Source organism: Aristolochia californica, unplaced genomic scaffold (assembly GCF_029961685.1).
Source record: "Aristolochia californica isolate CCGP_79_NKW_82.1479 unplaced genomic scaffold, dmAriCali1.0.hap1 SCAF_2, whole genome shotgun sequence".
NCBI lineage: Eukaryota > Viridiplantae > Streptophyta > Magnoliopsida > Piperales > Aristolochiaceae > Aristolochia > Aristolochia californica.
In genome coordinates this window covers 44,396,416-44,424,329 of record NW_027181881.1, presented here as the reverse complement: position 1 = coordinate 44,424,329, position 27,914 = coordinate 44,396,416, and the positions used below count along the sequence as shown (strand labels likewise).

The 27,914-nt window shown below is 39.5% G+C and overlaps 5 protein-coding genes across 7 annotated transcripts; 2 read left to right on the top strand and 3 right to left on the bottom strand.

Annotated features, from left to right (window-relative positions):
• The first annotated feature begins 5,810 nt into the window (after positions 1-5,810).
• LOC137957238 (B3 domain-containing protein At2g36080-like) lies at positions 5,811-7,023 on the top strand. The gene is made up of 2 exons (XM_068804985.1): positions 5,811-6,614; positions 6,804-7,023. The coding sequence occupies exons 1-2, from the start codon at positions 5,852-5,854 to the stop codon at positions 6,908-6,910; spliced, it is 870 nt and encodes a 289-aa protein (XP_068661086.1). The 5' UTR covers positions 5,811-5,851; the 3' UTR covers positions 6,911-7,023.
• Positions 7,024-11,492: 4,469 nt separating this feature from the next.
• LOC137956177 (uncharacterized) lies at positions 11,493-14,487 on the top strand. 2 transcript variants are annotated; one of them, XM_068803552.1, is made up of 10 exons: positions 11,493-11,949; positions 12,067-12,253; positions 12,364-12,497; positions 12,919-13,031; positions 13,103-13,226; positions 13,300-13,455; positions 13,556-13,711; positions 13,809-13,888; positions 13,966-14,015; positions 14,090-14,487. In XM_068803552.1, exons 1-10 carry the CDS (start codon positions 11,578-11,580, stop codon positions 14,218-14,220), a joined length of 1,503 nt encoding a protein of 500 aa, XP_068659653.1. In that variant the 5' UTR covers positions 11,493-11,577; the 3' UTR covers positions 14,221-14,487. The 2 variants fall into 2 exon arrangements, with proteins under 2 accessions (XP_068659653.1, XP_068659654.1); XM_068803553.1 differs by lacking the exons at positions 13,966-14,015; positions 14,090-14,487 and having other exon boundaries at positions 13,556-13,715; positions 13,809-13,856.
• A 479-nt stretch (positions 14,488-14,966) lies between these two features.
• LOC137956879 (photosystem I subunit O-like) lies at positions 14,967-15,971 on the bottom strand. Its single transcript, XM_068804536.1, has 4 exons — positions 15,817-15,971; positions 15,620-15,692; positions 15,326-15,505; positions 14,967-15,192 (listed from the first exon to the last, which is right to left on the bottom strand). The coding sequence occupies exons 1-4, from the start codon at positions 15,911-15,913 to the stop codon at positions 15,096-15,098; spliced, it is 447 nt and encodes a 148-aa protein (XP_068660637.1). The 5' UTR covers positions 15,914-15,971; the 3' UTR covers positions 14,967-15,095.
• A 679-nt stretch (positions 15,972-16,650) lies between these two features.
• Positions 16,651-22,679, bottom strand: LOC137956489 (nuclear pore complex protein NUP88). 2 transcript variants are annotated; one of them, XM_068804012.1, is made up of 10 exons: positions 22,497-22,679; positions 21,507-21,850; positions 21,266-21,417; positions 21,055-21,177; positions 20,684-20,828; positions 20,503-20,564; positions 20,184-20,400; positions 17,998-18,933; positions 17,492-17,741; positions 16,651-17,085 (listed from the first exon to the last, which is right to left on the bottom strand). In XM_068804012.1, the coding sequence occupies exons 2-10, from the start codon at positions 21,834-21,836 to the stop codon at positions 16,820-16,822; spliced, it is 2,481 nt and encodes an 826-aa protein (XP_068660113.1). In that variant the 5' UTR covers positions 21,837-21,850; positions 22,497-22,679; the 3' UTR covers positions 16,651-16,819. The 2 variants fall into 2 exon arrangements, with proteins under 2 accessions (XP_068660113.1, XP_068660114.1); XM_068804013.1 differs by having other exon boundaries at positions 21,507-21,839.
• Positions 22,680-26,251: 3,572 nt separating this feature from the next.
• Positions 26,252-27,369, bottom strand: LOC137957257 (momilactone A synthase-like). The gene is made up of 2 exons (XM_068805006.1): positions 27,305-27,369; positions 26,252-27,173 (listed from the first exon to the last, which is right to left on the bottom strand). Exons 1-2 carry the CDS (start codon positions 27,340-27,342, stop codon positions 26,381-26,383), a joined length of 831 nt encoding a protein of 276 aa, XP_068661107.1. The 5' UTR covers positions 27,343-27,369; the 3' UTR covers positions 26,252-26,380.
• Between the last annotated feature and the right edge of the window lie 545 nt (positions 27,370-27,914).

The window sequence follows — 27,914 nt, the reverse complement described above, 5'->3', positions numbered from 1 at the left end:
CCCTCTCTCTGCCTTCCATGTGAAAACTTTTTCAGAGGCAAATCTTACACACATGGAGATCCAGATTACCTTCTCTTGGATCATCATCATCATCATCAAATCCTAACTCAACTACTAGCACACAAGTGGGTTTTCCATTATCCTCGACAAGGAAATATATCGGCTAGATATCCTCGTGTTTGTATCTGTGATGCCTAGTTTATTGTCGAAAGCAGCCCACCATTGCGATGTGATTATCTCCTAACTTACATCAAACATTTGGCTCCATTCTATCTGCTTTTTAAAGTATTTACGGAAATGGCGAGTCCCGATCCCAATCATTTCAGGGAGAGAACAATGCTGTCTGGAGCTTGGGTACTTTGTTTTGAGTTTAGTATGAAGTAGTTCAGTAGTCCCCGAATTTAGACAGAATCAGGGTTGTTAATTCATGTAGAACCCATGTAAATGGATGGCTCTGATTCCACTTCATGCTGAAACAAGCTTAAGAAACCCTGGGTTGTTCACCAGTCAGTGCATCAGTGACATGGAATCAGGGTTGTCGATTCGTGTAGAAACTACTTGAACGGATGGCTCTGGATTGATTTCATTCTGAAACAAGGCTTAAGAAGAAGCCCCGGGTCTATTGCTATTCTCATAAGAATAAAAAGCTCTCTCTGCTGTGATGTGTCACCAGATATCTCCAAGGAATCGTTAGAAGAGGCAAAGGAAGCTGGACTTAGTTCGTATCTCAACACTGAGGAGAAGAAAGAAAGTGTAAAAAGAAAATTAAGGAAGCTTTAACCTTTTAAATTTGAATCAAATAGTTAAAATTAATGTGTGTTCACTACTCTAATATGAATTAGAGTTTATATTCTGTTTTCCTTAATAGGAAACGAATAGGAAAATCTTGAGCAAATGCAATCAAATATTAGGGAAATAAATGAGAACCTGTTTTATCAAGGGAACTACATCTTTATCAACAACTTGAAACTACTAAAAAAGTGAGATGATATGTCTATGTCTGAGTTCTAAGGTTAAGGAACAAATCTAGAGAGGTGAATATGTTGGTTTAGTATGATGTTAATCTTTTACTCCATTTCAATTTTCTCTTAACATTGGGTGTGTTCACAATATTAATTACAATTCAATGTGCAAAATTAGTTTCGCAATCAATTGAGCATACACAAACATTCAAACCACAAAGAACAAAAGCTTTTTATAGTGGTTCACAATCATATTTCAAATTTCTAATATATTCCAAATACCTTTCATCTTGGAATTAAAATATTCACTAAGTTTGAGTTGTTAAACAACTCATACAACGAGTTATTTCTAAGGCCAATTACAATTCTGCCTACTCATGTGTTTATGCCACTCAATTGACCGTAACAACTAAGTTACAAAAACTCACCTTGACTTAGGAATACAATGACAAACTAGATACACAACCTAGATCCACTAGGGGATTTCCCAGTTACTACTAGACAATCTTGGTTAGACCTACATAAGGATTTTCGGGAGCAACTTACTAGGCACACAAGGCCTAGACCTATGAGAATAGCAATGGGGCATGGGGTCTGGTCGGCTTGGGATTTTTGAAAACCCAAACCCAACCTCGAACCTGTATCTGAAAAAACCCAAAAAATCCCTATCCCCACAAGCCCTCCCCACCCCGATCTCCGTCCCTACCCCTTCCCGGCTTCAGCCATGGTCTAACTACAAATTCATTTAATATTTATTAAATTATAAAAAAATTATCTATAAAAAATTATTATTTTGTATAAATTAAGATAAGAAATCACATAAAATTAAGACAGTTATTTATTTTTATTTTAAAGGATATTATGATTTTAAGAAAGGTTATGTAAATCAATTAAGTGACATTAGGAGGTTAAGTTTGGGTAAGCTTTGCTAAAACCTATTGTCGCCCTCGAACCCTACAAAATGAGGAAGAAAATCCAAACTTGGGTTTTCTGAATTGGGTAGTTCCCCACTTAACCCGGCCCAATGCCCATACCTAGATTTTCATAACCATCTGCCTACACAAAGACTTTCAGCTCACATAGAAACAAACAAGATCTCACAACCTTTCCTTTTCAGCCACACACTGCTTCATTCAATTAAATTGAGGTAAGGGTGGTCTTGCATACCCAAATTTTGATGCAATTTGTCAGGGTTGCTTACTCCTCAACCCAATAAAATGCCACTCAATAAACAAATTTTATAATCTAACCACAAAAAAATAGGAACACCAATTTTAAGTACCTACTCAATACAATGAACAACTCAAATAGTCTGTAGTGACTTGATTTTAAAATATAAGTTCAATTTAAAACTCGAATGCTATTTTCAAATTAAGGGGAAAACACATAGAGTAGCTCAATCAAAACATTGATTTCAAAGTATAATGCACGCGTAGTAATCTAAACCTTAGGGATTGATTTCAATGTGCAATGACACTAGTTCAATGTACTCAACCAAGTATAATCAATAATTTCAAAGTAAATGCATGTAGATACTTAGATTGTAAAATTCTACACCCAACTTCTTATACTATGTAAAAGCTCTTTCAAATGTTCCAATAAATCAGTATACAAGCATGTATAATATATAATTTGAAATTGAAAAAAATTAAACAAGGGGCTACAAAACTTGTTTTGAGTGGAAATCAATCAAACAAGAAAGGACTCAAGGTACAGATTATGAATCAAATAGGGTCTTGAAATCAATAAGCACACATGTAATAATTAGAGTTCTAAGTATTTAAATAAGACATAAAAGAACAAGTTCAAAAGACTTAGCTCTAGAAGGAAATACTCAAATTTTGACTTTGAAAGCTTGAGATGACTAAAACCTCAAATATATATGAATCTTGGAGCAAGAGTACTTTGAAATTTTACTATGGCAGCTGATAGAAGATCTCTTCCCAAGAATTTCGGTTTGAGATCCATCGTTTTTGGTGATAAACTTATCTGGAAACATGGAGACACTTCTTTTTTGGACTTTGCCGAGCAACCCATCGATACTAAGCTAGAGAAATTGGCCATAAAACGCTAGAGAAGGGATACTAAGCTTGTTGTGTTTCTCTATTTCTTGCTTTGGTCTGAAGCATTCGTTATCTCTAGCACAGTCCCTTTTTCTCTAGGATAAGATCATGAGTTCAGCCGGTCTTTATTCCCACCATGATTGCTGCTCTGCTGCTAGCTAGCAATGATCAGACTTCTCCTCATGGGTTTCAAGAATTCAGCTAAAGCTGGTGTGAAGTCAATCATGGAAGCCTGGCTTTTGAAAACTGCTTTATGGGTACGGCCAAGCCATCTTACATACCGCGAGGATGAAATGCAGACAAGCCTGCGGAGTATTTATATTTGGGCTTTGAGAAATGGTTTTGGAAAACATCAATTAATGTAAATTCTTGTTAATAATAGGTATGAACGAATCGCTTTTATTAAACACTAGTTGCTGTATTTCGCCAAGATTTATCTGAACTCTCGTTCTGCTTGGCTCCAAACCAATCCTTACAGATGAGAGAGGATAGAAGCAACTCCCATCCAAACTCAAACCAATTTCCGCGCTTCGCCCACCAAATCCCATTCCTCCTGTACTGAAAAAACGCCCTCCAACAGTATTTCAACCAGCCTTTACTCTCCTGTTTTCTAATTGGCAGCACCATGCATAATTTCCAGAGAAAGAGTGCTGCTGCACGTTCTTCCCTCAGGAGAAAAGCACGTACGGTACTTTCTTCCTTGGACAAGACCTCTCTGACTTTCTCAATCAGCTAATGGCACCTCTGCTCTCCCCTTTCGCTTCTCCTCCCCCTCCTAGGTGACTTCGGCACCGTCCTTGCCGACCCAGATCGATCTCTCTCCTCTATTTTCACGTACGACACGGCCTTTCACCAAATCTTCAATAGTCCCCACCACAGCCGCTGCTTTTTCGTTCCAGTAGTGGAGAAGCGCTTTTTTTCTGAACGCGCGGGCGGTTGGGTTTTGATATGTATAGCTTGATATAGGAGAAGATAAGGACAGTTTTAATTTTCTGCTATTATCTCCAGTTTTTATGATTGCACTGTGGGAATCCTATTTCCTTTCCCTGTAAATAATAGAGACCAAAGAAAGAGAAGAGGAAGCACGCCTTCTGATCTGCCATGGATATAAAGTTATACGCCATTTACAGCCCGGCCGACAGTCTGAAGAAAAAATATAAAAAAAAAATAGACCAGACGTGAACGACCTTTCTTCCTTCGTCATCTTCACGTTCTCCTCTTCTCTCCCTCACTCTCTCTCTCTTTCTCTTTCACTCCGTAAAACAACAAAAAGAAAAGGAAAATTATTTAATTCGAAGGCATCTTCTCTCTTTCCATTTCTTCTTTAATCTGAATACTAGGTTTCGCGTCTAGAGATTCTCCCAAATCTCACCTCATCTTAGTCCAAGCTTAACTCAATTCTTTTGTCCTTATCATCGTGACTGCAAGATAAACAGCTTCAAAATGGGCCTGCGTTTGGTATCAAGCAAGGAGATGAATCCTGGAAGTACTTCAAAATTTCAAATGGTGCATGGTCTTGTTGATCGACTATTGCTAGAAAGAAATGTTTGTGCAAATGGCCAGTACAGGAGCTGCAACATATGGCACCACATGCAGTGGACCCGATTGCACCTCCTAGACACAGTCCTTGACGTCACTTCCACTGATACATAACACAATTTGTTATTAATATTTATGGGCATATAGTTTCATGCCTGAGGAACAGACTATAAAACTATAGCAATTTTGCATATAGTTTCTCTCAGTCCTCGTGCCTATACCCTAAACCCTAAACCCTAAACCCCCATCTTGAAAATTGTGTAATTCACACAGCCAAATATTTCCTCTCCTCAGTCGTCATGCCTCCGAATAGAATATATGCACATACAGATTGTCTTGTATATTTCCAAGGACAGATTCTAATAAAAACAACAGGAATGCATAACAAACAGCAGGAAAAGCTTTAAAAACAAGAGATAGATTGCAAGAGACAAATCAAGGGGGGGTGTGGGCAAGGCTGAGCCACAAACACGAGCACTGTGGGATTGGATAATCTTATCCCGTGTGCTTATTGGAAATGGAAGGGATTTTAACTATTTTGATAGACTATACAGTAAACATATTGGAGAGGTAAATAGAGATGGGAGTCCATCATGTGCATCTGACATAGTCGAGAAGTCGACAAGAGATTCCCTCAGCCAATATGGAAACCTTTTCTTGTCAATATGTAAAACTAGCCTCATTAGTCAAAAGGGGTGTGTTCCATCAAAGTTTGTTCCACAGTACTAGAAATTATCACCTCCAAAGACTGAGCCCTATACTGCTGCTCACTAGGGCTGCAGACCACTCTCTGTGTTCATGTACCCCACAAGCTCATCAGCCATGTGTTCGTGGTGGTCCATTTTGATCACTTTGCTTGAAAGATGAAGATCCCATTTCACTATGCTTTGACCTCAATCCAAGGTGCTACGCTATACCAAATATACATAAATATGCTATGTGATGACCATAAAACTTCCAACCTTCGAACTAATCATCTACTTGTCTCCTTGATTTTTGGGCTTTCATGGTGTTAAACGTCGAAGGCTGGTAAGAGGTGACTGATTTGATTTTTCATTTTTCCCATGGCTTCAATGGAAAACCTTAAAGTGGGTTGGTACTTGCAATCTCATTCCGCGAATGATGTGTCAACATCTTTGGCATTTTCTCCTTCTCCCCCTCCTCTAATTATTTCGGTCCTGCCTTGCCCTTTTCTTCAAATTCGTTCCAGAAGAAGAGAGAAACCTCTCTTTTCTGTCTCCTTCTCTCCGTGTCTCTCTCTCGGACAGGAAACCCCTTCTGTCATCAATGTCCATGAAACATGCACAAGTCTCCTCCGGAGGATCCAAGTATAGAGGGCTGGTGCCACAGCCGAACTGCCTGTGGGATACTCAAATCTACCACAACCAGCAGCAGCCCCTCTGTCTGAGCACGTTCGACACCCAGGAGGCCGCTGCCAAGGGTTTCCGTGGACCAGACGCCGTAGTCAGCTTCACAGACGGTGACGAAGAGGGCGACGATGACGACGACAACTCTGACGAAAAATGCATCCACCCAACAACAGCAGAGGAACTCCAGCGTGAGGAGAACAGACAAGGGGAGGTCATGTTTGAGAAACCCTTGACGCCGAGCGACGTCGGGAAGTTGAACCGTCTCGTGATCCCCAAGCAGTACGCCGAGCGGTACTTCCCGATGAACGGCCGCGGTGACTCCGTCTTGAAGGGCTCTCAGCTCAGCTTCGAGGATGAGGGCGGGAAGGTGTGGCGGTTCCGGTACTCGTATTGGAACAGCAGCCAGAGCTACGTGCTGACCAAAGGATGGAGTCGATACGTGAAGGAGAAGAAGCTCGACGCCGGGAACGTCGTTTCGTTCCATCGTCGAGGGGAGGGGCGGCTCGGCATCCGGTGGAGGCGTCGCCAGAGAGGAGCCGATGTTGGCTGTGAGTCAGTGCCGAGCGTCGGGTGGGGCCGAGCGGTCTATCCTCTCCCCGCTGCTCATCCTGCGCACCCGTCTGCGACTCTCATGTACGTTGGCGGCGAGCGGGAGGATGGCCTGCTTCGTGGTCATGCAGGTCAGTGACGTGGATGAATATTGAATAAAATAGCAAAATATTTGTCCATTTTTTCATTTATAATTCCCTTCTTTATTTGGCAATTAAAACGAAAATACCTGGAATATTTTTTTTCTTGAGAAAGTCCTATTTTTAAAAAATTAAAATAATTAAAACTGTAATTTGAGTAAACCCAACTGAGAGATGCAGGGCAGCAGATGGAGGTCAGCCCACCGGCGGCGAACTCGAAGAGACTGAGGCTATTCGGAGTGAACCTGGATTGCCCGTTGGATGACCATCTCTGTCCGATTCCCTAAAGCTGGAGGGGCCGTATCGTTGGGTCGGAACGCAATCCCACCATAGCCCGGTTCTCTTCCACGGCTCCTGCTCACACTCACTTTAGGAGGAAAATCTCATTGTACTAAGTTGAATTGAGGTCGTAAAATCTCGCGATGACATTATTACTATCATTTTCTTCCTTATAATATAAATTCCATTCATTTACGCCCACTTTTTAGAATTTACTCCCCGGAGTGGGCCCAAGCCAAATTAGAGTGGGTTCCACAATGTGGTGGTCCTGATATGTGGGCCCCATCCTACGCTCTGACCTGACAAAGGTGCACGGTGAAGATGAGATGGTCGGCGCCAGGGCGCATCATCAACTTGAAAATTGAGACTGCGATAATTTTTTATTTTTTATATTTTTGAGGGATGAAAATTATGAAAAAGAAACAAGTGAAGCCATGATGGAGGCACCTTTGACTTAGGCCGGAGGGGGCCACGTGCCATTTTCCACGTGGTGCAATAGAAAGAGTCCAAGTGAATGAGGGACCGGGATCACTTTCCACCGAAAGTCTCGAATGTGGGAGGCACTGATTACATTCCATATAAATTGCATTCAGTTGGCACGTTGAAGACTGATGATCCTAATTGAGTATCCAATGCGATCCACTGTTTCTGCGGGACCCATAAACATGCTGCCGACGGGATCCTTGAAATTAAAATTTCGAACCAGTAATTTTGCAATTATAAATTTACCGAGTAAGTTCAGCTGTAAAAAAGTTTGACCTATGGTAAATTTGTGCATGGGAGATGGACCACATGGTTTTCTTTTATTCCCCATCAAGGGCAAATTAAGGGCCAACCACTTTTCTGATTCACGTAAGATCAACTATTTAAGTAGATTTAGATAAATATTAAAAAAAAACATTACGTGGCAGTATGGTAAGAATAATGCTACAATCCCCACTTAACATTATTTATTTTTTTGTTTAAATATTTATCTATAACTTAGATTTAGGTTTTACATATTTGTTAAATTACTTATAAGTATAGTAATCATGTTTATTTTGGTTAATTATCTATTTAGATATATGTTCTATTTAAGTATATTATAAAAAGTTATTTATTCTCTTATTTATATCATACTTTTCATTTGGGGGGCACTAACACTAAAATCTATTTTCCAGTACACTTGAACTCATCTATACTAACACCCAAGGATGAGTTGAAATTGAATCAATTCATTTAAGATTAATTGAATTCTTCACTTCATTTCAAGTTCATTGTGTACTATACGTGGAATGCAATGATTGCAGAACATTCATTCAATGGGTTGGACTCTAAAGCTCTAGAAATTATCCGAATAATGATGGAGTTTGGTGACAAGTCCAACTCGTCTACCATTGTCTCCATCCTTCCTGCTTCGCTTCACTTGGTGCTCTTGTAGAAAGAAAATTCATTAAGGAGTGGTTTGTAAGTGGAGGTAAAGAGATGAACGTATCCATCTATAATTCTTTGATTACCATGTATGGTAAATGTGGGGTGCAGGAGATTGCAAAGAAATTTTTTGAAGAAATGCCTAAGAAATCCCATATCTCGTGGATTGCCATTATCTCGGCTAACGTACTGAATGGAGTTGTCTAGGAGGCCATTATCTCGAACTGCTGCCCTTCTATTAGACAATGCAATTTTGTCCGCCCCCAACCATTATCCTTTCAATGAATGATGCGATTCCCTCTACCCTAACTACTGTCTTTCCATCGGACGATGTGATTTCATCCACTCCAGTCGCCTCCAATGTTGCTACTCTTTCCAGTTGTTGTTCTTCTCCGACGCTGTTTTTCTCAATCATTGTTCTTCTCTCCAAACCACTTCCAATAACACGTTTCCTCTTTTTGAAGATTAAGATTAGATTATCTTCTCTGAGCTCTATTTTGTGAGGACATGATAGAGATAAAGATAATGATAAAAATAAAAATAATTGATTATTGAATTAGAGATAGACTCATATTGTAGAGTTGTAATTATCTACTATCTTGATCAATAATAATCACGACAATATTATTCTTATTTCCTATATTCTACATTGCCTAGTAAATTTTCTATGTGTTCTCCGGTCTACTTCGTTAGTTTGTTATATTTCCCTCACGTTTACTCTTGAGCATGGATTTTGCCGTCTCTTGTTTGAGCCGATCATGGATTAACGTTTACCGAACTAGTCTGATTTCTCTACCTTGTTTTTCTGGCTAATATATTGAATTCGTTTTGGAATTGGTAGGAACTGATATTTTATTCTGTGTCATCATAGAAATCGCTCCTCCAGACGAAGGATCCGGAATGGTACTTTTTCTCTCCTCGCGGGAAGAAGTATCCAAGTGGTTCGCAGACGAGGGCTACTCGAATCGATTACTGGAAAGCAAAAGGCAAGGTAACGACGAGTGCAATCAGGCTGCAAGGTTTTAGGCACAAAAAGAACTCAAAGTGTTCTACCGAGGCAGTGCTCCTAAAGGGGAAAGAACAGATTGGATTACCCATGAATTTTCCTTGATGTTCCTCGGGTGACATAATTATCCTCATGAAGAAACCTGCAGGGTTCTAAATTATCTTGAATTCATACGACAGCACACTCGCTATTTGTTGTTTTCTTCTGATTATAGTGTTTAAATGTCAATCACTCATAATAGTGTTAAAGTCTTCAGAATGATTAAGCATATAGAATTTTTTCCCTTTGAAACTTTTGTTTGTCGTTCATGAGAAAATTTGTCTCCCTTAATCAGGATTCCTTTTGATGGAAATGGTGATGAGCAGACACATATGAAAAGGAAACGAAAAACAAAGTTAATTCCTTCTTCTGCTTCTTCATCGCATTCTCTTTTCTGAATGCTTGAATACCTGTTCACTTTCTAAGATTTCAAAAGACTTTCTCAAGAAATTTTTCAATTGACATTTTGACAAATTTCAGAAGTAGAAAACCGCAACTAAAGGGGACAGTTTTTTTGCTGAAATAGTAGAGGACAACATTATTGACATTGATGATTTTCCAAAGTATGGAAATTCGTCTGGTCTGGCACAAGCACGGAACGAGGAGATGATGACCTGGGCGCCATTGCAAGCCCCAGCATTTCAGATAATCAAGCTGCATAACAAAAGATTCAGGCATCGAGATGTCAAAAGGCAAGAAAGCAATAAGACTTTTATGGAGCAAGAAGGTTGCACATATTCTCGCTAAGGTGAGTGTTAAGTAATAGTGTCATATGGATTAGTAAAAATAAATATATTAAATTTATTAATTGGCAAAGAAGTTTCTTGCTAATCATTGTGGAATTACCTTGTGAAACTACCTCACGAGGATGGGGCAATTGCTTGCTGCTAGGGGTGGCATCGAATTGAGCCTTTTCGTGAGTGGCTTGAGCTCGGCTGGGTTCGATTCGATTTATTTGGATCTCGAACCGAGTTCAAGATTCAAATATCGCTCGATTGAGTTAACGAACCGAGCTCCACCGAACCATGGTTCGGTTCGAAAGCTCGCGAGCTGGTTCGTTAACGGGCTCGGAGGTCCATTTAACTTTCTTAAAAAAAAATTAAAATATTTCTTGTAATTTTCTAGTAAGTCACTATTAGTAAAACGATTTTATTTAAAGGTTTCTTTTAGAAATATATATCCTAGTAAAAACAATTCTAGTGTTTCCTAAAATATAAATTTTCAACCAAAGCACTAATGAGGTCATAGTAAATTTATGACCAGATTTAAAAATTTAAAAATAAGTTAGACAACATTTGGGGTAAAAAAAATTAATATTGGTGCGTTTTAATCCATTATCGAAATTCAATCCCGAATCCCCCCCCCCCCCCATCTATCATTTTTTTTTATAAAATGTATACATAATTTTATATATAATTTATTTGATATATATTTTATGTAAAGTATTAAATGCAGGTTAAGCTCGAGGCTAGGGTCGGCTCGAGTTCGAGTTCAAAATATTTATATCAAGTTCGGCTCGAACATAAGAAAGTTCGGGTTCAGCTCAATTCAATGTCACCCTTATGCCCAATTTTAAGTAGAGGTCATGCTCAATTTTATGTAGAGGTCATGTCCAATTTGATTTAAAATGTATACATAATTTTATATATATTTTATTTAATATTTATTTTTTGAAAAAATTTAAATATATGTTAGAGCTCGAACTCGATACATGTATTTTTTGAAATATTTTAAATAAATATTGAAGTTCAAACTGGTTAAAATTATTGGGCTATAGCTCAATAACAATTTTAGGTTTGAATTCGAAATATTTAAATTAAACCCGACTCAAACTCGAATTTAAAATATTTAAATCAGTTTAACTCGAAGATATATAGGTTCGGACTGTTCGGCTCGATGCCACCCTGTCATTGCCGCCGCATCCCCAAGAATTATTGATACACGGGAAGAAAAAGGGGGGGGGAACATGAACGGTATGTACGTGGGCTCCGGAATGGAAAAAACAAATGTCTTGCCAGGCTCGCGTGGCAGTCTTTGAGTTGCAGCCAGCAACATTTCACTGAAAAAAAAACAAAACCAGGGTCGTAGATTTCGAAGTTTCTCCCCCCATAATGGTTAAAACAAACGCCCGCTCTTGAAGATTCCAAAGCTGAATATCCGCGTCTCTTCCGTTCCAGGAGGTGGGGCGGACTCCCTGCTCTTACTCAACTGTTCTCGGATATGGCTTGCATGGCTTCCGAGTCGATCCTCTCCTCTTTCCTTCTTTTATGTCTTTTATCCTCCGTTGAATCAATCGACGGATCAGTCCCTCGATTCCCCAGCTCTCTGTTTCGCCCTCTTTTGACTCAAAACACGCTCTATGAAACGAGATATTTCACGCAGACTCTGGATCACTTCAATTTCTTGCCTCAGAGCTACCAAAAGTTCCAGCAAAGGTATCTCATCAATTCCAAGTATTGGGGAGGAGCAGAGAAGAAAGCACCCATTTTCGTCTACACTGGGAACGAAGGTGATATCGAATGGTTTGCCCAGAACACGGGCTTCATGTTCGACAATGCGCCTCGCTTCGATGCCCTTCTAGTTTTCATCGAGGTAATTGGCTCATGTGTGATCTTCTAATGGATTCTCATCACTTTGTAATTTAACAGCGAATTATTAAAAAGAGCCAGGGAAGCTCATCAGAATTCATAGTTATTGATCTGATTGCAGCATAGATTCTACGGGAAATCCATTCCCTTCGGAGGGAAAGATGTGGCTTACAGCAATTCGAGCACTCTTGGGTACTTAAGCTCCACACAGGCGTTAGCCGACTATGCAACAGTGATCATTGATCTGAAGAAGAATTTGACTGCCAAGCAATCGCCTGTCGTCGTTTTCGGCGGATCATATGGAGGAAGTAAGAGATTCACTTCTCTATTATTGTTTCAGTTTTGAGAACTTTTTCTTTTAATTAGTTTGTTCAGAATTCCAGTTTACTTACCTCAAGAAATATTGATTTCTCTGCAGTGTTGGCTGCTTGGTTCAGACTGAAATACCCTCACGTCGCCATTGGAGCCTTATCTTCCTCTGCTCCAATCCTCAACTTTGAAAACATTATTTCTCCTTACTCTTTCAACAACATTATAACACAGGATTTCAGGGTATGGAAAGCTCTCCTTCACGATAAGTTTTAGATAAGATCGTTTGACTACCGATTTTATTTGATTGGAATGATTTGAATCACAAATTTACAGCAAATCCAGCCGCCCCCCACCCGTCTCTGTCCTATTTATTATTTTACTGTATTTGAGTCCGGCAACTTGTCCTTTGTTAAAGTCCATTTGCTGGTTATAACTCCAGCCTTGATTCGTTTCTTTAACAAGACGCCTTATCACTCTCGGAAGGAATCAAACTGTCCATTCTATTACACTCTCACATTGAGACCCAGCTCAGAAAGTAGAGTTTGAATCAATGTTTTCACATGCATGAGTGGGTATAACAACACCCAATTAAACAAATTTATAACTCCACTTACTCCCGTGATAGATTAACTGATCCACAGTTACTATTATGGATATGCAGAGCGAGAGTGAGAACTGTTACAGAGTCATCAAAGGCTCATGGGAAGAGATCGAACGGGTGGCCAAACAGCGGGGCGGACTCGAACAACTTCGAAAATCTTTCAAAATATGCAAGTGAGTTGATCAAAGCTGCTCTTACCCCAATTTCCCTGTTTAATGAACCTCGTTTTTCCGCACGTTAACAGAAACTTCGTAAGCGGAGAGGACCTTGAGGGTTGGCTGGGAACAGCTTATACTTACACTGCCATGACGGATTATCCCACACCCTCCAATTTTCTCAACCCTTTGCCAGCTTATCCCGTGAAAGAGGTAATTTTTCTTTTCCCACGTATTTCATACCGCATTGGTTAAATATAATCCAACGGTTGATGATGCAATACAGATGTGCAAGGCGATAGACAATCCGATGGCTGGGAATGACACGTTCGCGAAATTGTATGGTGCGGCAAATATCTACTACAACACCTCTGGAACTGCCACCTGTTTCGATCTGGACGATGAGTCCGACCCGCACGGATTGGCCGAGTGGTCATGGCAGGTCCGCATTTCCATTCTTTTCTCGTACTCAATTTGAGTTTACTACAACCACTTTCAACAAACAATTGAACGTTAGATTTATTGAACGTTTTTTCATAAAGGCCTGTACGGAAATGATTCTCCCAACAAACGGGAATAACAATCTGAGCATATTTCCACCTTCCCAATACAACTACAGTGACCGAGCTGAGTACTGTCAAGACGCATATGGTATAACACCACGACCTCAGTGGATCACAACAGAGTTTGGAGGTCATGTAGGTAGCCTCTAACCTTCCCTTAGCTCTCTGCCATTTTTATTAGATGATATTTTGATTTTTTTTTATTAATGTTGCTTGATTGATGGTGCATTAGGACATTAAATCTGTTTTGAAGCGGTTTGGTAGCAACATGATCTTCTTCAATGGATTAAGAGATCCTTGGAGTGGTGGAGGGTAAGTACTGGTTTTGATTCTGTTATCAGTTTTCAATTATTTGATATTTGATTATTTTGCTTGATGGGTTCCTGCAGTGTTCTTGAGAGTATATCGGAGAGCGTAGTTGCCATTGTTGCACCTCATGGTAAATGATCCTAACGATGTTTTTTAAGCTTTGCATCAAAGCATCAATTACTGCAATTTCTTGTTTGATTGCAGGAGCACATCACGTAGATTTGAGATTCGCGACTAAAGAAGATCCTGAGTGGCTTCTGAGCGTGAGGAGGAAAGAGATCGAGATCATATCAGGTTGGCTGAAACAATACTATCAAGACATATCTCGTTCTTGAGTTCAATTCTCATAGTCTCTCGAGGAAGCTCTCGTTTCCGATTTCTTTGTCCTTCTCCATTAAACCCAAGATGTGCCCATGAAAATGGCAATGTCAAAGCAATTTCATATTTACAAGCTGAAAGCAAGAGTCAGTAAAGACGTTTTATTGCTTGTCTTCCCATGTCATCCTTTCATCAAAGGTTATTTGACTCTCAATTCCATAAGGTTGTAACAATCGGAATGATAGAAGGTTGTTACTCTTTCGTATATCCATTTATTTGTTAAGTTATGGAATCTAATTAACACCTTACACAGAGTCAGTATTATCGATATATTGACTTTTGTTTCATTAAGGGTAATTTGGAAATTTTATATTTGTATTTCAGTTGTTTAGTTTTCTCCTAGAATTTGGGGGCGCGGCTATTAGGGTTATTGACGATCATGAATAATGTGAGAGAGGTTCGAGAAAAACACAAAGAGAATGGTGTGTGCAACTTTCTCTTGTAAACTCCAACTCACCTTGTGGCGAACCTATATAAAATTGTGTATTCTTGCTTGATTATTTCTTATTATGCGATTATTATTACTCTCAATAGTATTAAATTAGGGTGTCTAATTCATAACATTATTTACCCAGTTAAATTAGATAATGTGTGGAGTATTAAAAATCATAAAAGCATAAAAATATGTTTTGCAAACACTAACTGTACTTCTGGTTATTGGTTACAATTGTTTGATTATCATCTAAAGTATTTTTGTAAAGGAGATAATTATTGATTGATTAATCACATTGTCTGCGCTGAACAATCTTTCCACTAATAAAGCCATCTTAGCAGTAGAAAATGTGAACATTGTTCTTCAGACATGGTTCACAATAATACATAAGAGGAGAGTTCAGTTCTTGAAGTAGTCATCTCCTCTTCCCTTGAAACCGATCTGCCCAAAGGTTAAGCAGAGGAATAATCCCAAGTGCCAGGTGATCATCCACAACCTAATGTCGCCGAAAGAATTAGTCAGGAATCAGTTGTCTAGATTTTGACTGATCAACAGAGGAAGAAGACAAACTATAAAGAAGAGAAAAGAAAATTAAGAAGGTGAAGTCTCTGATGCATTAAGTGACTCACCAGAAGGGGGAAGTGAGAGCTGGGCCGGTCGGCCAGTGGGCAAGCTCGGTGCCAATGCTTCCGAAGAAGAGTCCCGTCAAGCTGTTGCCATTGATAACCGGAATGCTGGAAGGAGCGATCCACCCAATGAGACCAAACCCGATGACGCTCAAGTCCCGACGAAGCCAGTCCCGGTCGAAGCTTCCCAAGAGATGCAAGGAAAACATAATAATCAATTCACCTAACTCGGAGATCTGATCATCAGTAGATTTCACAAACAAACCAGAGCATCGAATTAGAAGACAAAATAGTCACCAGGTGAATCTCCCGCCTGAAGCTTGGGCTTGCATTAGAGGGTTTCTCGCAGTAATTGGAGATTTTAGAAATCCTGCATTCGGAGATTCAAAAGGTCCATGGAGAGATAAGAAAGAATTTTAAGTACTACACAGAAACTGCGGTGAACTATAAGATGCATAGATCATGGGAGTGTTTGCATGCGAAATTCGACCCACCAGAGGTGAGAGACGGGTGTTTCAGAGAAGGGCGAGAAGGAGAGAGGGAGGGGGTCCCGAGGCCTGCTACGTTGGCTGCGGTTGCCACGGACGCCATTGTTGTTTCTTCCTCCCTGCGATGGAAAGTAGCAGAGTTTTGAGAAGCAGAGAGGCGGGGTCGGAGTATCAGAGAAGCTGGGGAATAATTTGTTGAAGGGATTTTGCATGGATGGAGCATCAGATTAGGAGGAATCAGGACTTGCCACGTGGAGGTATATGGATAAGCTTAGTTGTTCACACGTGGCAGCCCATTGGGATATCTAGCCCCACTAATTCTTGGTCACCTGATATCATCTCCTAAAAAGATCTAAGATGTTGTTTTTAAAATTTCTTTTTTCTATTTTCGATCATTTTAATAAAACAAGATATGGCAAAATAAATAATAATCCACCAAAATCTACGTTGATTTACATTTGTTTTTCGACATTTATTACAACTGTGAGTTTTTTTTTCCAAGATCTAACAGAAATGCTGGCATTCAGACTAGTTAGTTTTCAGCAGACGACCTGTAAATTCTAGCCCTAAGTTTATGTATAAGTCAGGCTGGATTGAATTGGTTTTGGGAGCTCGAGAGGCGTATAAAAGTTGGTCCAGCTGCTATTAGCTACCAGATGATTTTACATGGCATTTTCACAAAATCTTCAAGTGATGGATTCCTCATTGTAAATCTCCGGTAACCATTCAACACCTTTTTCTTACTCAAGTTGTTGAGAGCTTTGCATGATTTGGGCCTCATCATGGTTTGCGTTAACAATTCAAAGCCAGAGGATTTCAAGCAACACAGATATAAGAGAATTTGGAAGGAATTTCTGCCTTACCTTTTCATCTCAAATCCTGGTTTCCCAAACTGAATCAATTGCTTCAGTTCTCTTCTCCTTCAAGATTCTCAACAACTATGCTAATGATCCGTCATCGTACAAACTTCACTTGTAACTTAAATGCTGAAAACACAACATGCAGCACATCAAAAACTAGCTTCCATACCCTTTAGGGTAGACTCAACTAGTTTAACCTTCTTCGAGTTTTCACTGTTGACTATAGAGAGCTTTGAGATGGATGATTTCAGATAAGAGATCTGGTCCTCTGATGGTGGTACATGACGATGATTCTTTGACACTTGTTTTGGGCTAGTGATGTTAGCTTGTGAATATTGCATATGTCTTCTCAACCTTGTCTTCAGAGTTTCAATGGAAGAGTGCAATGCACCCAGCTCGAATTCTTTGTATTGATCTGCAATAAGTAGGCTTTAAGGTTTAATGCATGACAGCTAAAAGCAAAAGGTGCATCATTTGCTTCGATGATTAAAACAGAAAAGCAGTACAAAACTAGCCCGATGAGGAGCACTGATTGTAGACAGACAATCTTATGCACTGAAGGCCTGGACGTTTTTGATTCTCACCGGCTTACAGTGGAGCCTTCATATCATGCATGTTTATGCAAAATAAAACAAGAAGTATGCGGCTAAGCGTAAGGGTTCAACAACTAGAAAACTGGAGCCGAGTATGAACGAAGAAGTAAATTGAGAGCTACGATAGAAAACATCAGAACAGAGGAAGACATGAAAAGAAAAGGCACTCTTTCTAAATACTGTTAGGAGCAGAATTAATCCTTTTGTCGCAATAAGTATATGTCCTACCTATTTGCGACTTAAATTCACGCTCAGCTCTTGACAGAGGCCTCTTGTTGGCTCCAGACAAGCTTTTGAAACTCTGTAATCGCTCTACCAGTAGTGCATATGCCTGCACTGCACATTTAAGCCGGTCTTCTAGGATTGGTTGTTTTCCCTCGACATTAGAAAGCATTTGTTTTGCATCACTTAAACGTGCATGTTGATCAGCAACAGTTCTCTTCAGATGATCACTACGAAGTATAAGTTGTATGTAGACCTGAGGAAGCAAAAAGATATTGTTATTTACAAGATTACAGTTTTCAACTGAATGGAAGTCTGCAACTCTGATCTAATTGAATAGGTTGAGTTGGCAAAAATATTGTGAATTCCATCAAATGCTAATTCTTGATTTTGCTTGGCAAAACACAAATGAACCACTCAATTAGAAGTTCAAGTTTAACTAAAGTCGAAACATGACTTTATCATGTGTGCAAATGGTACATAATTGTCATGGAAGAATTTAAAGTATGTACCTTATGTGCATACTGTACATAATTCTCATGGAATAATTTGAAGTATTGGTGGAGAGTTGAACGGCCTTCAATTGAATCAGGATTCAGAGAGCGTAGTGTTGATGACCCCTGTGGGAGGAGAACTGTCTTTGGACCCAAAAGTAGTTCTTTGCTAATAATATCAGTAGAACCTATTTCAGAGAGCTCTTTATCATCAAGCAATTTTTCATCCCTATCAGCATGAAAGGTGAATGCCATGTCCCAACTCTTCATCTTTATTACGATGCAATCTTGAGAGGATGTAAAACCTACAACCCAAGAATTTCCAAATGAATCTGCCAAAGCCGCAAAACCACAAAGGAGCCATTCCGAGGACATCTCATTTTGGCCCAAAGTGAGAATGGGCCGCACAGAAGGAGGCGTTGCAGCCTCTTCTTTTCCGGCCATTTGACTTGAAAATGGGAGAAAATGCAGAAATATCAAATCTATTCCACTATTGTGAATACAATATATTTTTTCAGGTACAAGGGGGTCAGAAAATATGGATAGAAGACATCCTTTGCTATCAGCTGCTTTCGTTGGTAGTGCCAAGTCAACCAGTGCAAGTGTAAGCAGAGGTGGCGGCTGACCCAACCAAACAGTATCAAAAGCATTGACTTGTGCATGAAGCCCGGTTGAAAAATTTTCCAGTGAAGCAGACTCACAGATCATAGCAGTCCCCATAACAAGACCAGATGAATCAAAACGGAACCGGGGTGGATTACTTGTGCTCCAAAGGGGTTGGAGTTCATCTGCTAACGCATCAACCTGCAATTGCCCAGTACTCCAGGCAATCACTAGAACGGAGTCTTTGTTGATTGAATTGTAAAGAAAGCCAACAGCTTGGCCTTTACATTCAACTTTAGGAAAATTGGAATCTTGATCTTCCTCTGAATGAGAAACTTTATGCAGAGGCCCCTGTGTTAATAAATAGTAAAATGATGGACGTTAGAAAAGAAATATAACAATTAGAGAAGTAAAATTATTCGCATCTTAGAGTCTCATACCAACAAAGAATTGGGAGAAAAACCTTTGGACGGAGAGAAAGAGAGAGAGAGAGGAGAGAGGAGAGAGAGAGAGTATGGTAGAAGAAGAAGAAGAAAAAGAGGGTTGTCCAAAGTTACCTGAGGTCCAAAACCCTCATTATCTATTTATAACAGTAGATTACAGTTTGTCCTAGTTGTCGTGAAACCCAAACAGAAAAGATTGACCTTTTAGAGAGAGAGAGAGAGAGAGAGAGAGAGAAAAGAGATTGAAAAGTTACCAATCAACAACAGCTCCTCCTACAACTAGGAATTTTCCTCTAAAAATAATAGAAGACAAAGAAAGAAAGATTGACTGATATATTCAGAGATTGAGGACCTTTAACAATTTATCTGTATTTTAAATTTTAGATGAATGGTTCATATCATATGATTTTGATGTGAGCCCCACTCAAAAGCCTAGTAAACAGGTATTTTCTAAGTAACCAAGTAGTTTTTTTCCCTTTCCTCATATATAAAAGAGGAAATGCCCCTATATCAGGTCTTTAAGATGTGCCCAAATCAAATCCACGTAATTGAAGCATCCATCCAACAAGAGATGCAATTGGTGACCCATGCCAAATCAGTACCATTTGGAGTATTTATTACTGAGTACCAACTTGGTGCAATTGCAATCTGTTGATGGTTAATGTTGCCCTTTGGTAGACCTACAAACTGGAAGAATGTTTTATACCTACAGTGCAAATTTTAAGTAACATCATTTGCTGAATTATATTTTTTGACTTGCTGTATTATGAACTACTGGTTATGATCTAGCTGTGGAAATGTGAAGGGGGCATCCTCTAAAAGTGCACAATATAGAAGCAAACTACCTACAATTTAATTCAAGAAAACAAACAAATAAATAAATAAAATAAAACCAGAGAGCTTTTTATTTTTAGTGAAAACAAAAAGACAAATTGTATTTCAAAATGTAGCAGTCTGACATTAACCGAATAGGTAGGTCAACTTATTTTCAACCAAAAAATAAAAAAAGGCAAAAAGATAAAACAGTTTCTTTTCACATAAGTTCCTGAAGGAACATATTTCCAATTGAACCCAGACCCAGCTGCTGGTCCATTTGGGTAAGAACATTGATGTAGATATCATAGTGCCATAAAAATCCAAGTTCTGAGGTTTAAGTACCTGTAAAGAAAGTGACAAATCAAATTGTGCATAAGGAAGGGCTTTCAGTGACAAAGCAGTTTGTCCATTAGTTGAGCCATCAACGATCTGGGGAAATGTTGCTTCTAACCAAGAAACTGCCAAGCTAGAATTTTTAACAGCTCGTGCATTAGATGAGTTTAACCCCAAAGCTTGAGCATCCTTATAGACCTCCTCAACACAGGCCCAACTGTAAATACTGCATAACAAACAACATTCATATTAAGCAGGAGGGAGGGAGGGAGGGAGAGAGAGAGAGAGAGAACAAATTCATAATGTGCAATTGGAGGTACAAGAATACCTTCCAAAAGGAACAACTGGACAAAGAACATAAACTGAACCGTCACTAAATACAAAAAAGACCTGCATGTTGGCAAGAAAATCACTAACTGGGAAAAGGTGAGTTATTATCTGATCCTAGAAGGTAGTCAAATGAGGATTTTAATAGGCAACTTATATCAGAGGAATAACAGAGTTCTCACACTAAATCTATCCCACATGTGTTCACCACCAAAGGCATAAGCCACAGGACGAATTGATGTAGCATTTTGACAGCTCCCATTTTGAAGAGGTTGCAAATAAAATTCCTGCTCTGGTTCTTCTGTGTCATTGGACAAATCAAATAACCTAGAAATCCAGTACAATCATGTTAGTTTTATGAGGATAATTTAATACCTTCAACTTTAAACACCTCGTCAGGTAGAAAGAACATTTACCTCCTCTCCCAACAAGAAGAAATGTAAAAACAAAAGCAAACTGGCATGTTTGATTGGAATCATCCCTAGACTAACTTTAACCTAACATTAAAGAAATTTGCAGAAGACTAATATTTCATATGGAGGAAATTTTGCACCTGAGAACAGAATCAGAAGATAGAACTCCCAAATGGGTATCGCTATGGGGATGCCATGAAACTTGTAAAATCTCTATAAAATCATCATCATTCACATAGAGATGAGAGCCAATTGAAACTGCCCTGCAATATGTTATCAAATGAAAAGGACTTGAAGATTTGAAAGCTTAAAGGTTAGGAAACAGAACGAGTTACATTAATTGCTAGTAACCTGCAAATGGTACTGCCATCTTTGGTAGATGTTCGTTTGTAAAGATGCATAACATATAAGCTGCCTGAGCCAACAAGAACTAAGGAAGTTCCAGCTCTATTAATCGCAATGTTACATACTCCAAATTGCAAGTGGATATCTGGACGAAAAGTCTGATTGCAGGAAGCAAGAAAAAGTATGATAAGAGCATTTAGAAGCAGATCTTACTAATTTTTATTTGGGAAGTAGAAGGGGATTAAACCTTGGCAGGAGAAGCAGCAAAAATTTGGGAATGGTCATCGAGCTCGTCTTCACCAAAACGCAGCAAGATGCGATGGAGGCACAGCTTATTGGAGTCCCACAGGTACAGGTGTGAGGTGGGTTCATGCCAGGCAGCAAGATTGCAGGGCTTCCCTATGCTGGCAGCCACATTTGCAAGACCGGTGCTGAAGATGGGGTGGTCAGGAAGATTGATCCACTCAAATTTGTCATCATTAGTTGGAGTCATCGGAGATTGTAAGAGCTGGTTATAATCTTTTTCAAGTCCTGTACTCGCACACAAGTTGGGAGAAAAAGCAGCCAAAAATACCATACACTGCCAGAGTTCTTCCAGTTATGGAGTCAATATCAGAAAGCAGAGCAGGTGATTAAAAGATACAAAAGATTTAGGGGCAGTCTTTGAATTTTGGTGAAAAGACGGGTGGGCGAACTTCTACGTGGGAAGTTACCGTCAAAGAACCCCTTACTACTTATTAACGTGACAAGCTCTAGAATCTTGCACCAGCTTCTAAGGTTTAGGGCAGACCGAGAACATAAGAGAAAGTATCCAATGTATACATCTCGCTATATCCTTTCATGGTTTTAATCGTGTTTGTTTGCTGATATTTTTCCGTAAAGTATAATGGTCAATTTGTAAAAGATTGGTTGTAAATAATGGAAAAATATCAGCAAACAAACAGATTATTGGTGATGCGTCACTAATTTTCAATTTCTGAGCTATTATTCGGGAAGCGATTCTAAGAGCGAGTTCGTTTTGTGGCACTGGTAACAAACTATAGAAACAAAAAAAGGGGTAAAATCTGGTCTAAAAACGAAGAACAACTCAAGCTCGACTTTAGTTCGATTCCAGTCGGGTGCTTGTTAAAAGAATGATAGAGCAATATAGAAAAAAATTCACAATTAAGACAAAAAAAAAAAAAAAAAAAAAGGAGAATGCGCGAAGAGAAGAAGAGTTGAAGAAGAAAGAACTTACCGAAAACGACAGAGATGATGAAAACAGGCAGCTAGGGAAAAAGACGACGCCAGTTAGCTACAGTGAATCTCTCTGTGCTGCTCTCTTTCTTCTCTCATAAGAGTACCAGCTTTCACACACTCAAAACTAAGTTCATTTCTAACAAGAAAGGGGAAAGTGGGAAGAGGAAAAATGACTCTTTTCGAGAAGACGGAGGATTCGTAATTGCGAAAATGGAAAATTCCTCCGAAATTCACCAAGCTACTACTAGAGGCAGCGGTTCATGCCGTGTTCATTTGTGAGGAACAAATGAATTGAAATTCAATTTGAATTTTACTACGAAAGAATTTGTTTTTATTAAGAATAACAGGGGCAAGTAACTATTTTTTGTCGATTGAAGTACTATTAAAATTACGAGTATATCTTTAGTTAATCTTTTTTAATTAATTCTTGTTTTATTAAAGGATCATCATCAAAAAAAATTTCTAATTAAGCACATTAATTCCCAAATGGCTCACTCAAGAATTTCGAGATTCTAATTGAATCTTATATTTAGGATATACTCGACGAATCACAATTGAACAAGGTTAGAAGAGTCACTGAACCGAGTTTTGCATCATGTGAGTGAAGGTTGGATTGAAGATGGAGAAGCCCCCATCAAGTACCAAGTTATGCCCAGTCATGTACTTTGACTCCTCGCTCGCCAAATACAGAGCAGCCTCTGCTACATCGCCCGCTCGAAGATTCACTCCCTGCAAGCACACACACCCACTCATGGCCTTGTCAAACACCGCCTCCTCCATCTCAAGGAACTCTTTCGACAGCCGAGTCCTAACCCCATACGGCGACACACAGTTTACTCGAATCCCATACTGCCCCAGCTCCACCGCGGCGCTCTTCGTCAGCGCCGCCACCGCATGCTTGGAGGCGGTGTACGCAAAAGGGGCAGCACCGGCGAGGAAGGAGGCCACACTGGAGGTGTTGATGATGCAGCCATGGCGGGCTGGAGCCATGGCAAGAGCAGCATGCTTGATCCCCAGGAACACACCTGTGACGTTGACGTTGAGGACCTTATCGAAGGTGGCTTTATCCCCTTCCATGATGGGCATATGGGTTTTCCCCACAATGCCGGCATTGTTGAACATGATGTCGAGTTTGCCGTGCATGGCGACAGCAGAGTCCACGACGTTCTGGACGTCGGCTTCCTGAGTGACATCGCAGTGGATGAAAGAAGCGGAAGAGGGTCCAAGCTCTTCGCAGAGGGATCGACCCATCTCGTCTTGTACGTCTGCGATTATCACTTTGGCTCCATGGCGGCTGAACAACCGGACGGTGCTCTCACCGATACCGCTCGCTCCTCCAGTTATTATGGCCACTTTCCCTTCCAGTCTGCGGGTCAAAATGAAGAAGAAGAACAACACAATCACGAAGGCAACGGCAACGATGATGAAGAACACGAGAATGCTAGCTAGACTGTTAGAAAACTATGAGATTTGCATGAAGAAGAAGACGAAAGCATCTGTTTACCTTCTTGCAGCAGCAGAAAGAAGGGCAGCGCTTTGCATTGTTAGTAGCCTGAGTCTTCCACCAACTGAATACTTTCTCTCGAGCAGCTCACTGATTTCTCTGCTTCCAGCCCTCCTTTTAATTTGAACTTGCCACCTTCGGAAACGTGAATTTGTACAGAGCAACCGAGACAAGATATCTCTTGAATTTTGTATTTTTTACGCTAACATGAGCATCACACTGATTACTGACAACTCTTCTCACATCAATTGGGTTTCTGAATATACATCTTTAAGCAAGGTAGATGAAACTAATATCAAGTATATATGTGCTTTAACTATAAGAAACAACTTTGACAACTACGTGAATATAAAAAAAAAAGCCATGCAGAGACCCACCTCAATGACCAAAGATAAAGAACTCAAAGTTTCCTCAGTTGTTGTATCATGAACCAGAATCAAGGTCGTTTTAGTTTAATATTGGGCAGTCTTGATCATCATGTCTCATGCTCTGATAAACCTTTGACAATCTCAAAGACATATTAAGCTCTTAATTAGAATGGGATGGATATAAAAAAGGATCATTTAGTCCGGCAGTTCTTACATTGATTTAATTATATCAGTTGTACGAGGAACACCTTTTGGATGAACACCTTGAGTAGCTAGATGAGATGCTCCCTTAACCTTTGCTTGAAAATTACACTTTATTCAAAATAGCTGTAGGTGTAGAAATCAAAACTTTATTTATCAAATTAGGACTTCAATCAATGCTCAAGATCATTGACACTGATCAACGGTCGAGATTGAAAAAGCCTGATCGCCAGGTAACGAATGGTTAAAGACAAAGTTTACAAAAGTCAAAAGTTTGGATGATTAGTCAAAAGATTAATCAATGGTCAAAATTAGAGTCAATTACTGAAATCAAGGCCTGATCAATGATCAAGATAAAGTGGATTGTACCAAGCCACCATGACTATGATAAAATCAAAAGAGAAAGCCACCTAATTGCTACATAAGCAATAAGGTGTCACAAAAGGTGACACATAACATCGCAAGAAAGCTCCACCCAAGCAAGACGGGTGAGACATGATGAGCGACACGTGGTGACGTTAGAAGGCTAGCTCCACCTTAAAGTAAATATGACAAAAGATAATATGAGGTGTCACATTCTTATAAAATGAAGAATAAGTGTTACCATATGGTCTTCTCCCCTTGTGTACCTAGCCAAAAGGGATAGGGATAAACCACCCTCACCACCCTATAAAATAGAGGTCGTTCTAAACATTAGGAGGACTTGGGGAGAAATATTGGACAAACTCTAGAGTTTTTTTTTTCCAAAGTTTCAAGCATGTTGGAGCTTTGTTTGCAGGAAAAAAATGTTCAAGAGTGTTTTCTCAACACTTAAAGTCAATCAATTTGACATCCTGTTGGATGCGTACCAACAAGCAATCTTCTTTCTGCTACTTTGTTACCATCCTCGAAGTCGTTACACGTAATACAAGGTCAAATCTTCTCGTCAAACATAGAGTGGAGGCTAGCTGCAAATTAAAACTACTCGATCAGGGGAGTTTTAGTACATCCATTTGAGTGAGCGAAGTTCGAGTCAAATTCATGAGTGGATACTGAATCAAAGGATTAAATTGGAGATTGAACCATATATCACTTGAAATTTTGTATTATGTTTTATTGTTGTACTAAGGGTCATGTTATTTCGCATACCAACTCCCTTGTACGTCGACAATAGGATCAAAGTTTTAAATTTAAATAAAACTATAACTTAAAATTTTTAGGTAATCATAAAATTATCGATAATTTTATGTTATTGAAAATAATTTTAAAATTCAAAACTAATTAAATTTATCTCATATTTAGAAATTAATTATAAATTTAAAATGATTTTTTTATAACTAAAACATAAAAGTTTTTTATTTATAAATAATGAAAAATTAATCATCATATTCGATTAAAGATCAAAATTACATTTTACCCATTATCTTATAAAATTTATCAATGTAGTTGCAGGGAAATACTTTTTAAATTTTAAATTTATTTTATCTTAAATTTTAGAAATTAATTGTGAATGTAGCTTACAAACATTTAACTAAAATTTGAATTGATATAATAGGTCAAAATTACACGTTACACGTTTTGTTACAAAATGATAATGAAATTAGTTGTACGACAATTCTTTTAATCACGTATAGGATAATATTTTAATTAATATTACGCAATTCTAAATAGTTGTAGGATAGTATGATTTTCTCTCTTTGATTACAACAAAGACACATACAGACAAAAGCGATGATAAAGTTGTAATAGCAGCGAGGGACAACGAGAAGTGGTAAACGAGGGTAAGATTTTTAATATCCAATTCCAACTGTGTCAATGGAAGAAGAAGAGTCACTGAACCGAGTTCTGCAGCATGTGAGTGAAGGTTGAATTGAAGACGGAGAAGCCCCCATCGACGATGAGGTTATGCCCAGTCACATACTTAGAATCATCGCTCGCCAAATACAGAGCAGCCTCTGCTATATCGTCTGCCCTAAGATTCACCCCCTGCAAGCACGCAAACCCACCCATGGCCTTGTCAAACACGTCATCCTCCATCTGAAGGAACTCTTTCGCTATGCGAGTCTTAACCCCATACGGCGACACACAGTTTACACGAATCCCATACTCTCCCAGCTCCCATGCGGCGCTCTTCGTCAGCCCCACCAACGCGTGTTTCGAGCAGGTGTACGCGCAAGGGGCGACGCCGGCGACGATGGAGGCGACACTGGTGGTGTTGACAATGCAGCCTTGGCGGGCTGGGGCCATGACACGAGCTGCATGCTTGGTCCCCAGGAATGCACCGATGACGTTGACGTTGAAGGCCTTCTCGAGGGTGGCTTTGTCTGCTTCGAAGATGGACATCTTGTAATTCCCAGCTATGCCAGCATTGTTGAACATGATGTCGAGCTTGCCGTGCATGGACACGGCCGTGTCGATAACGTTCTGGACGTCGGCCTCCTGGGTGACATCGCAGTGAACGAAAGAAGCGGAAGAGGGTCCAAGTTCTTCGCAGAGGAATCGACCCAAGTCGTCTTGTATGTCTGCAATTATCACTTTGGCTCCATGACGGCAGAACAACCGAGCGCTGCTCTCACCGATGCCGCTCGCTCCTCCAGTTATTATAGCCACCTTCCCGTCAAGTCTGTGCGTCACAAAGAAGGAGAAGGCAATGACGACGGTAACAGTTAACGACGATGAAGAACACGAGAAGCCTAGCAAGACTGTTAGATACTATAAGATTAACTTGCATGAAGAAGAAGAGTGTTAATTTACCTTCTTGCTGCAGTTGAGAGAAGGGGAGGGCTCTGCATTGTTGGAGGCCTAAGTCTTCCACCTACTGGCTACTTTCTCTTGAGCAGATGACTGCCTTCTCTGCTACCAGCTCTCCTTTTAAAGTAAGCTCACTGCCTTCAGAAAGGTGAATATTACAGAGCAAACGAGCCAAGTTATCTTTTTATAAATCATAATAGTCTTATTTAACCTCACATGAGCATCACGCTAATTTGTAATTATTTTTTCTCCGATCAATTGGGTTTATGAATGAATATACTTTTTAAAGCATTCTAGATTGAACTACTATCAAGTTTATACGCATTAAACATTGAATAACTTTGATGCCTGTCATTGGAGGGAACCGCCAGAATCCTAATTCTATCTCATGTTGTATGTGGCTTAAGAAATCTCACGGAAAGATGAAGTACTTAAAATGGGATAAATTTAAAAAAAAAATAACAGCTTCATCATGATCCATGTTGGTTTGATATTGATTATGTTGGAATATAGGGCCCAAGCCCACGATTAAGGAAGACTCACATATCCAAGTGTGTTAGAAGATGGGTCCAAGCCCATGAGACCAAGAAACACTCATGCATCCAAGAAATAA